The sequence below is a fragment of the Pyrus communis genome, chromosome 15 (genome assembly GCF_041283825.1).
Source record: "Pyrus communis isolate YQ-2024b chromosome 15, ASM4128382v1, whole genome shotgun sequence".
Classification (NCBI taxonomy): domain Eukaryota; kingdom Viridiplantae; phylum Streptophyta; class Magnoliopsida; order Rosales; family Rosaceae; genus Pyrus; species Pyrus communis.
Window position 1 is genome coordinate 954,721 of NC_142579.1, and position 11,511 is coordinate 966,231.

Here is an 11,511-nt window from a genome sequence, read left to right on the forward strand (position 1 = left end):
AATCATGTTTGAGCCGTTTATACTACAACTACTACCTTGTACTCTTGCAAGCATTTTTAAATGTTTTTATCTCTACTTTTGATAGCGGTAAAATCCCTGTCAATGGACAATAGGTTATTCGCAGGCAGGAAATTGATATACAAACAGCCTCTCTCGGTAGTTATAATATAACGCCGCAGTGAAAGCATCATCTACAATCATCCTAACGAGGAAGTACAAATTTATTATGTTCATGGGAAGGCCAATAAATCCCTTCCCTGGAGCAGCTCGGCAGAGGAGCTGGTTGTGCAATGTAGGTCGGACACTGCTCTCCTGGCATCACTACTGAGAAATCTGGCGCATATGATGTTGAAACCTGTGACATCGATGAACAAATTATGATCAGCTAGCTCAAACAAGTACATGTAATTGCCTTCTTTCGAGAACAATATATACCAAGTAGAAACAAACTTACTGTTTGTGGAATATTTCTTCCATGCTTGTCAAAATGTCCGGACTCGGGAGAAGCATGATGAGTGAGAGCTTGAGGCGTGGAAAAGGAATTAGGACTTGGCTTAAACAAATGTTCAAAGATAGCCATGATAAGAAACATGGAAATCAAGATAGCCGTGGCTACAAAACCGTAAGAAATGGCACTCATGCTCGATGTCCCGGAGCCTTTCCATTGCACTTGTCGATCAATTCCTGATTGAGAAGAAGAAGGGTCTGAACTTGTGTAGTATATGTTCCATGGCTTTGGTCTTTCAGAACCAGTCTCGTTCATAGTCTCCGGTCACTAGGCTTTTGCTTTCCTCCCCCCTCTACAAAGCAGCTGATTTCGGGTATTTGGTATGGGTAAGCTACGAACTAATTAACGAGAGTAATCAAATGTATGCTTATTGCAGCTAATATTTCTTCATCTGTATGTTTGTATTTGCACATACATTTTGAACACTTCAACCTCAAACTGAAAAGGAACACATGAAAACCAATACTCTGCTGAAATCAACATGAATAAACGAAAACCAGAAAAATGGAAACAAATTCCATAATCAACAACTTAAATGTATCTGCCACTCAATTTATGTTGCATAATACAGGAGACATAAAGGATTTCTTCTGTTGAAAATTCAAAACCAAACAAGTATTTGGAGCGATAATCTATACTAAATTTATCTAAAAGTACGGGGTGGGGAATTTGGAGTTGCAAGCAGAGGGGGGAGCGAATTGCTAAAGCCAACTTGGATACGCCCAAGTCTGCAGCAAAAGAAACAGCTTACTGCATTGAAATTGGGGGCAACATTTATGCATTTTCAGGTTGCAGCATTGGGTTTTTGGTCAAGTACTCTAATTCATTTAACTAATCACATTACAGAAAATGCACAAAACAACATAATCACTGAATTAAGTTAAATGGACTGAATTAATGAATCCTGCTTGTATAAAAAATCACTTCAACAACATTTTCAACAGACCTAAAAGTTCCAATGGGATCAACCGAAAGAGTAAAGATTTTTCGGACACTATTAGGAACATAATCAGCAGTGCAATGACATAAAATCTAGATGTTTAAGGACTAACCTGGTCTTAGAAGCAGTAAATCCATTGTTTCTGCTCCACAGATACAGCAGCAACCGTGATCATCGTCTCCGATCCGATAGCTTAACTAGCTGCCACAGAAGAACAAGTCACCCACACACACACTTCTGATTGTATTATTTAGAAGAAAACAGCTCTCACCCAGCTATATAGCTTTATAATATCCTCCAATGCCACAGAAAATGTAAAGACAAAGTTATATGATAATCCCTTTGGCTTTGGCAATTGGTAGTACATCTTTTCATGTTTTTCTTCATGATCTTTGATGCCTAGCTTAATGGATACTATACCTTGTCTGAAGAAGCAAACTTAAAGAAATCAAAAGAATGGGCCTCCCTGTCTGTCTAGCCAAAAACAACGCTCCCTTTGGTGCTTTTTAAAAGTTGACAACTTTTTTTAAGTGCTAAACTTCATTTAATTAGGGTAATAAAATATGGACGCAATCAAGTCAGCTATATTACCACTGCACCAAGTTTAATTTATTTTCCTCGTAGCTTAATTTAGACTAGAATATCATTGGCATACAAAAAAAAAATACTTGGCTTCTTACATGTGAGAAGTCCTTCATTCTTGAATGATTATGTGATATCGTTTCATCATACAATCGTCATAATCGAAACCATTTATTCTCTTTATCATCTAAAGATCATCTCTAGAAGAAAAAAAATCATTCATTTTGAATTCTGTTTAGCTATTCATATGTGTTAAACAAATCGACGATTATGGTAAATAAATCTCTAAATCAATTTGTTTGATTTTTATGGATGACTAAATAGTCTCTAAATCAAATGAATTTTCTAGAGATGATTTTTAGATGACGAAAAAGAGACTGAATGATTGTAAGAGAAAGAAGAATGACTTTTTAACGTAAGGAGTCAAACACTGTTCTAAAAAAGTTCATTTAGGTCACAATTTGCATTTCTAAACCTACTCATTAACCCACATGAATCCATCTGCCCTTTGGTGGAAATTAGCACTAAGTTATGATTTCTTAGCCATTCTTGGCTTTACTACATTTTCTTTACATAAATTACCAATGAGTAAAAGATTATATGCATCAAGTGCTTAACCAACATGCACAAACATGATCATTCCAAGTTTATAACTATAACAACAACAATTAACCTTTATCCCATTAAGTATGGTCGACTATAAGAATTATAGAACACAACTACACTATGTTTTGCGTCAAATCTTTCGTTAATTTCAACTACTCCATATCTTCCAAGTTTATAATTATAATCTAGAAAGGAAAAAAAAAAAAATAGAGTTGGGAAACTACTCAATTTGTGGAACCTAATTTTAAACTTTTGGGTTAAACGTCACAAAGATTTCAAATCCAACATTAGCATTGGAGTGTAATCATGGAAAGGTGAACAATATCTCACATAATCTCCAATAATTACCCACTAAATAAAAAGAAAGAGCAAAAAAATAAAGACATAAGAAAGAAAAAGCTGCTAAAGATTATTAAAACGAACTAAAGGCTGCTGCAGGTGCAAGGTGTGTATTAAATTTTAATATGAAAATACCAAAAAAATTAAATTTAAATGAAAAAATTAAGGTGGGAAATCTAGAGAGAGAGAGAGGGATATATAGAATCAATCATAGCTGTGCTGTACCAGCAGTTGAGGAAGTATTGAAATCTACTTCGGATTGTTCAAAGTGTATAGATCGAAAAATTCGAGTCACTTAATTTTAATTTTAAAAATAATCAATTTTAATAGTATGTTTCATAAAAATTAAAAAACTTGCATAATTCAAATCTTCTTTCTCTAAAACGGCTCTGATATCTCAATCTCTAAATTCCGAACATGGAAATTTGTTGTGGATTTTACTCCAACGAGAAAGGAATGATTCAAGAGAAGAAAGAAAATGGGGCAATAGGGGTAGCAAAAGCAATTAGCATGCATAAAAGACCAAAGCTACAAAAAGGAGGAGGTGACATGTAGACCACATCAAATTGTTCTTCATATACATATTTTTATAAATAAAAGATGCCCTTTTGAGACTTTTGTCAGAATCACTAGAGCCAATTACCTGAATTCTTTACAACGAAAAACCCACCAAAACTCAAAGCAAAGTTTTAAAGTAAAGGGCCATGTTGACTCACAAAGCAGAGCCTTGTAGCGTGGTCTTAAGAATAAAAATATAATATTTCATTGGACCATAGAATTTATTATCGAAATCTTGAATTCTAATTAGACACGAGTAAGATAGAAAAATTAAAGAAGAGTGATTTTCGCATGCGGTTTTCTTATTTTTTTACACATTTCACAAGCCGATTTACACAAAAAGGGGGAATTTTTAGAAAATAAATCCAGCATATGGTTCAATATCCTAATGGATAGAGTATTGAATTTTTAGATATGCCAAGTTCAAAACTCCTTCCTCTTCTAAATTATTATAATAATTTCGAACTCATTCACTCCTTCTTAATAATAAATTTAAAATAATAATAATAATAATAATAAAAAATTGCTGAGAAAAATGAGGAAGAGAGGGGCAGCCTTGGCCATTGAGTGCAAGCCTTTTGTCAACAAGGCCATCACCATGTCTGAGACTGATGTGAAGGCCTATCTAAACTAGTACTCTTTCATATTTTTAATATTTTTACACCTTAAATTTAAAAAAAAAATAAAAAATAAAAACAAAAATAACAACCACAACATTACTCTTTCATATTTTTAATATTTTTACACCTTAAATTAAAATTTAAAAAAAAAAAAAAAAAAAAAACAACAACAACAACAACATTACTAAAGTTTTCAGAACGTATGTATCTTATGCCAATAATTGTTGTCAAACAATGAATTTAGACTGTAACTTAACTCAATATCTTATGTTCTCGACACTTTAAATAGAGGACATTTTCACTTAACCTCTTATTAGCAAATATTTTCTTTTTATTTAAGGTTTGCCATCAGGTGAAAACACTACATAGTACACAATCAAAAGAAAAGATAAATACTTAATTCGAATCAGCGACCTACTTCTAACCACACTAATATTATCTCTCTCCTTCGTGACCTCCGACAACGACGCCATTCTCATTGTTCAACATGGTCTCACCGTCTGACTCTGACTGCTGTTTTTGTTTTGGATTTGGTTTTTGCACCCCTCAAGGAGGACATATATGTACTACCAGTTTTTACCACTTCACATGCTATATTTTGCCTTTTTTATTAAAAAAACTAATGAAAATAATTTGAAAATTTTACGTTTTAACAATAAGGATAAAGTAAATAGTAACATGATTGATTTTTTTAGTATAAAAATATAATTTTTCGTTAAAATAATCTTTAAAGTTTCCTTTTTTATTTATTTATTTATTTTCTTCGGATCAACAAATACGTATGTGGGCTGTGACAAAACATCAACCCAAAACTTTCTACAAACGTGTGGGTCCCTTTCACAATAATAATCAAATGGCTAATCGATTTTAACAATTTTCTATTAGCGTATGATGCATCTGAAGAACTTGAAAATTTACCAATTCGAATCATGAGATTAATATCATTAACAATGGGCGGTGTCAGGGTGGATAAGCACAAAAAATCGTCAAAATTATTTACTCGTTTGGAAGTAGTAAAAGCCCTATTGTTAAAAGTGCTTTTCGCAGAAAGAAATTAAGTATTTTTTCAAAAATTCTTCTGCATTATTACTAAGAATTAATCCAAAACACTCATCGAAATCGCCCTTCAAATCTTCTTGTGCAATAAGCTTGAACAGGAATAGAAAGAACCACGAGCTAACGCGACAGAAACAGCTAAACGATCACTTCCCGGGATTAATTAACCGGGAAAACAACGAAAGAATCCAATAAACTGTCACCACAAAACTGGAAGCAGGCAAAACTTGCAATCCAAACCAGAAACATAAAAATGTCTGAATCACTAGTAATGAATGAAAGAAAATGGGGATTACTGTGGATCGATCACCGTTGCCGGATTAAGCCTTGAGCCGCCCGTAGTACCTCGCCTTCTCTTGGGTAGTCTGGAAGCGACCGTGGCCAAATTTGGACGATGTATCAATGAACTTGAGCTTAATATCCTCCAGAGCAACCCTAGATGTTTGCTTCAGAAGCGTCTGCCTCAAAGTAACAACGCGCTTTTTAGGACCCACGCAGCAGCCTTTCATTAGAAGGTAATCCTGTTTCACTTCACCGTAGTGTGGGAAACCTCCCATCGGGGTAATATCCTTCTCGGTCCTGAACATAAAAACATTTAAATATCATAAGTAAAAGTTCCAAGTTAAACCCAATTTCCAACACGTACAAGTAAACCGATGATGCAAATATGATGCAAATTTGATCCCGGTGAAGTCAAACGAAGAAGAAAATTACAAAGGAAGAGGCACCAACCTGTCAAACTCAGTCATTGCAGAGTGTGACTCTTGATCAGCCTTTCCGAGCTTGTAAATCTTCTTGTTCATCTCAGTACGATGATGGTAACCATTCTGCCCAGCCCTGGCAACAGTAAACGACACCCTAGCTGGATGCCAGGCACCAATACAGGCTACTTTACGTAGACCACGATGGGTCTTCCTTGGAAGACGGGTGACGCCCCATCGAGTCACCACACCCTCATAACCCTTCCCCTTAGTAACCCCAATAATGTCAATCATCTCATCTTTCTGGAAAACAGCATCAACAGGAACCTGCTTCTCAAACATGCTATAAGCATAGTCAACCTTCTTTGCAATGTCCCCACCATTCACTTGAATCTCCATCAGATGGGCTTTCTTCTGCTTCAATCCCTTCATTTTCCTAATCTGCAAAAGATAAGCCAAAAAAAGATTAAATTCTATATAAAAGTTTAGCAATAGAACATCGGAATGGCAGCAAACAGGGTAACTGTTTTACTTAACACTCCAGTAATCACATACTTTTTTTCTGTTCAGAAAACAAACCAAAATCATTTACCTGGGTGTGGGCTAAAACACGAATCACAGTGCAATATTTCTTCATTTTCTCCAACTGAGCCTGGATGTCTTTTTTCCCATCTTCGCTCTCATACTTTTTTGAGTACTTGCTGAATGCTTTCTTTTTTGACTTGCACCAGTTCTTGTAGAATCTCCTCTTCACCTCCTCACTCAGATGCTGGGCCCAAACTGTGTCCAAGGACCGGAGACCACGGGGTGTCTTCACATAACCAACAACACCAACCACCACCATTGGTGGTGTTTCAATAACTGTAACTGCTTCACATGTTTCTTTCTTGTGTAGCTCTGCAGGGAAAAATATTAATTTCAGAACATAATACAGGTACAGATAATATATAATTAGACCAAGCACAAAGAACAAGCCACAAAACAATACTACTACACTTACGTAACCGGAAGAACAGGTTACAACACTCTTTTAAGACAAGTCAATAACAGGATACTACAATTCAATACAAATGGGAACTAACATAGAATAATAGAAAATAGATCCCTCGTAACTTTCTAATTCAAAAACTTCAGACCACTGATCAATAAAAACCGCGTAAAGCTTAATTCAAGAAAACATCAAGAAAATCAGCACAAGCATTGTTCTGGTACATACAAAACATCATAGTATTCTATAGAATTTACAATGCAAATACAAAAATTTTGCTGAAAAATGTCATCAATGTAATTCTCCTAATTTTTATCTTATATTTCTATTAATTTTTTTATCACAAAGTTTTCCTCAAAGTAAAGAGTTTCCTAAAATACAAGCCAAAACAATAGACCAACTCACTTGACCCGGGTTTTTCAACATCTCTCACAATATGGGTCATTCCAGCTTTGTATCCCAGGAAAGCAGTCAATCGGGGAGTTTTTGTTGGATCATCTTTAGGGAAGGCCTTCACTGCATAAACAAAATCATGTAAGCCAGATTTTCCATTGAGAAAACAACCCTAAAGTTAGATTAAACAGTTTCATAAAGAACAGTAACAGAAAAAAATAGTCTTAAGATATAAATACAAATGTTGCTGCTACAAACTAAGTGGATAAAATATACAATAGCATTCCATCATGGATATACACTGAGAAACCAACAACTTGTATGAGAAATATTAGTTATGATATAAAATGAGATGAAACACGCACATCTGTACCAACTAAGCATTCTCATTCCTATATAACTGAACCAATGGCTAAAATACAGGTCCACAAGTTACGTGCAACTTATAACGCTCCTTCACAATAGTAACACACACATGAGATAAAAAGCCAGTGCATTTCATTGTAAAAAAAATCAGGAGCAAGTTCAAACAAACACGAGTCAATATATCATTGAATTGCAACTTTCAAAGAAACACAGACTACTAAATAGCACGTTAAAACTGAAAACAAAGAATAAACCTTTTCCTCTGTGGCGGGCTGCTCTTTTCCTTGGAAGAAACCCCAAAGAGCCATGTCTTGGGTGTTCAAACTTACGATGAGACATGCTTCCTTCTCAAACTAGGTCTACAAAGCTTCAAAACCTCAGATTTCCTTACAATTACTCAAATAAATTCAGTCATGTATTTCAAACAATAATAACACGTTCAGGTAAAATAATGAAACAAATTATTTTCACACTTTGATAAAGAAAAACAATACAGCATCAACATAAAATTAAACTACAAAAATGATTTTACCAAACGCCAAAAACTAATCTTTGTGGTATAACTATCAAAAAATCCAAAAATTGATGACAAAAGATCTTAAAACTGTAAAAAAAAAAAAATTGCTGGCAAGAAACCATTGCACTGTTACAACTTCAAGGTCCAAAAATTGGTTGTAAAAGATCCTAAAACTGTAAAAACAATTGAAAATAAACTGGAATCACCAAAACGTACAAAACAATTGAAATCTCAAACGAGACGCCCGTAAACCGAAAGCAAGGTAGAATACAACCACATTCTCCAATCGGCGACACCAAATGCTCCCAACAACCAAAGGCCTATGGCACAAAAATGGTGCCAATTCTCGGGCTCCTCGGTATTTCTTTCCAAAACCCCAATTAGGGTTTTGGTAAAACCAGAGCCCTTTTGAGACCCCAGCCTTGATTACTCACAATGTTCTCATGGGAAGCAATTCGGTTTCGCCAACGGAGGAAGTTGGTAGTATCAAACATGTCCACAGTGATCAGGGCAACAAGTACAAATTAAAATCACAACAAATACAAACGGAAATTCTATGAAAACCCCAAAAACCTAACAGTCCTATATTACAAAATAGAATAATCATAAAGCGATTTCATTTTATCGATCCAAAATTAAACTTTCGATTCAAATTTCCAAGAATTATGGGCATTGGTAGAACTACAAATTAAAGAAGACAAAAAATTTCCATGAATTATATGAAAGACCTAAAATTTTCAGAGAAATTGAACGATGCTACCTGCGAATCGAGAGGAAGAGAGGGAAATTGTAGGAAGCAAGAGGCGCAACCAGCAATGGATTTTCTTCGGTGAGACTGACTGAGCGAACCCTAGCTATGTTAATGGGGTCTTACAGTGCTTTTAAAGTGGAACCCACGGCTACGATTAACTTGTCAAAATGATAAAATGATAACATGGATTGTCATCCGTTAGATTTAGGGCACAATTCAGTTGGGGTTACGTTGGGCCTTGTGTACGAGGCCAGTAACTATCAGGCTCGGTCCAACAGAAGTTGGACAAAAGGCTTACATTAAACTTGGAAAATTTGTTAGGTCTTGGACCTGGGTCGACTAGCCCAAGAACGAGCTAATTTGGAACCAGTTTCAGGTAAAAACGAGTGTAATAGAGCTCGTTTGGATGTGTTTTTAAAATCTAAGTGCTTTTAAAAAGCAATCTAAGTATTTCTTGCAAAAAACACATAGAGCTCGCTTGGATGTGCTTTTAAAATGACTGAAAGCGCTTTTAGAGAAAATGTTTTTGGTTCCAAAAGCACTTAAAGTGCTTTCTGCAAGAAGCACCAGTTATGTACTTCTTCCAGTAAGCACTTTAAGTACTTTTCCATAATTAACTTGCATTTTTACTAAGGTTTGGTTCAAAAAACATTTTCATTAAAAGCGTTTTCAGTCATGTAAAAAGCACATCCAAATGAGCTCATATTTAGTGTTTCTCCCAAAAAGCACTTTCAAACAAGCCCTAACATGTATTTTAGATTATGGTATAGTGGTAATTTTCTTTATTTATAAATAAAAGATCTTAAGTTTAAATTTGTAGACAAAAAGTTTGATACTAATTTACTCATCCGCCACTTAGTATATATATTGTTGTATTAAAATAGATGTAGCATGTAAGCCGGTGAAGCCACCACTAATACACCCAAAAAATATGTAGTATGTTCTGAATCATGAGGAATACTTGTCACTGTGATTCAAAATTCGTCAAAGTACACTGTTGCATGAAGGGTTTGTTTGAAAGTGATTTGTAAATGACTAAGCATTTTTAGAAAAAAAATGTTTTTAGATTCTAAATCACACTTTAAATGTTTTTTCAGAATTTACTTGGCATTTTTATTAAGGATTGATTTCAAAAATATTGTTATCAAAAACTCTTTTTTAGTCATTTTAAAAACACTTTTAAACGAGCTATGAAATACATGATGAACACAGTCTTTTTCTTCTTCTACATAGCATAATGTAGCATATATGTTGTTTTGTTTAATAAGTTTAATAATGGCCACGAAATAGAGAATGGTGTATAAAAATCAACTCCCTCATATTAAAGAATCAACTCCAGATGTTAACTCCCCTCCTCCAACCCCCAAAATAAAAATAATCCACCATAATGGAGTTCTTTGTCAAACGAATACTAGGGATTTAGATGTTGTTTGGGTTCAGGTTTTAGAACTTTTTGGGAGTTGTGGTGGAAACCCGAGAGTTAAACCTTGAGTTATAAGTATTGGGGCCATAAGTAACATGCTTGTTTTGAGTCTAGCAAATAATCTTACTTAAATATAATTAGATTTGACTAATTTGAGTGTAATAAAACAGAAACAGCAGAGTATGAATCCACATGATTGGAAGTAACCAATTTGGTTTACGACAAAACTTAAAAATCGATCCCTGATCTAATTTAAGTACTTTTATAGGATAGACTTCAGCATAAAATTAAAGAGTAATGGTAGCAAGTGATTGAGTTCAGTAGTTCTTTATGTAAATTATCAAACAAAAAACCTCTCACTTATAACCCTAAACCTCTTACTTAAATATAATTTGATTTGACTAATTTGAGTGTAATAAAATAGAAACAGCAGAATATGAATCCACATAATTGGAAGTAACCAATTTGGTTTATGACAAAACTTAAAAATCGATCCTTGATCCAATTTAAGTACTTTTATAGGATAGACTTCAGCATAAAATTAAAGAGTAATGGCAGCAAGTGATTGAGTTCAGTAGTTCTTCATGTAAATTATCGAACCAAAAATCTCTCACTTATAAGTGAAGAAGAAAACCACTAGATCGTAGTACTAAGTGGCAACACACTATTAAAACAACAAAAATAAATCAATGTTGCAATTTAAGAAAAATGATCGTATTTTTCAAAGTATCTTTTTAACAATATCGTCATATAATACATGTATTGTCGGAAATACAATATAGGGAAAAAAAGAAAATAGAAACAAGATAGGGATTAGGAGGAGGAAATAAGAGTGTATTTCCATTATCATTAGACCATTTTTATATAGGATATCAAATACATGCACGAGTGGTTACCCAAAGGTTCTTTATAGTAACCCAAAAGCTTATCTACATTATATTAACCCAAAGGTTCTTTATAGTAACCCAAGACGCAATAATAATCGAGATAATACCTACTTTCAACGTAGAGCTGAGTAGATAATATACGACGACGTCCCATTTGACATGAGTGGCAATGATATCTTTTAGACGACAAAGATGACACTCATTTCAACATGACTTGGAATTCCACCATCGCCAAAGCTTTGATGTCATATAATTGTACAGCACACGATCCACCTA

General features: G+C 34.4%; 2 protein-coding genes across 6 annotated transcripts; both read right to left on the minus strand.

Moving 5' to 3' along the window:
- Window positions 1–132: 132 nt before the first annotated feature.
- Window positions 133–1,896, minus strand: LOC137745563 (uncharacterized). Of its 3 annotated transcripts, none has more exons than XM_088685353.1 (3): window positions 1,561–1,896; window positions 455–811; window positions 133–355 (listed from the first exon to the last, which is right to left on the minus strand). In XM_088685353.1, exons 2-3 carry the CDS (start codon window positions 761–763, stop codon window positions 203–205), a joined length of 462 nt encoding a protein of 153 aa, XP_088541479.1. In that variant the 5' UTR covers window positions 764–811; window positions 1,561–1,896; the 3' UTR covers window positions 133–202. The 3 variants fall into 3 exon arrangements, with proteins under 3 accessions (XP_088541479.1, XP_088541478.1, XP_088541477.1); XM_088685352.1 differs by having other exon boundaries at window positions 455–846; window positions 1,561–1,895; XM_088685351.1 differs by having other exon boundaries at window positions 455–946; window positions 1,561–1,894.
- A 3,452-nt stretch (window positions 1,897–5,348) lies between these two features.
- Window positions 5,349–9,066, minus strand: LOC137735770 (large ribosomal subunit protein uL3y). Of its 3 annotated transcripts, none has more exons than XM_068475213.2 (6): window positions 8,935–9,066; window positions 7,912–8,016; window positions 7,304–7,414; window positions 6,503–6,807; window positions 5,942–6,351; window positions 5,349–5,788 (listed from the first exon to the last, which is right to left on the minus strand). In XM_068475213.2, the coding sequence occupies exons 2-6, from the start codon at window positions 7,994–7,996 to the stop codon at window positions 5,530–5,532; spliced, it is 1,170 nt and encodes a 389-aa protein (XP_068331314.1). In that variant the 5' UTR covers window positions 7,997–8,016; window positions 8,935–9,066; the 3' UTR covers window positions 5,349–5,529. The 3 variants fall into 3 exon arrangements, with proteins under 3 accessions (XP_068331314.1, XP_088542337.1, XP_068331316.1); XM_088686211.1 differs by having other exon boundaries at window positions 7,912–8,024; window positions 8,935–9,052; XM_068475215.2 differs by having other exon boundaries at window positions 7,912–8,043; window positions 8,935–9,048.
- Between the last annotated feature and the right edge of the window lie 2,445 nt (window positions 9,067–11,511).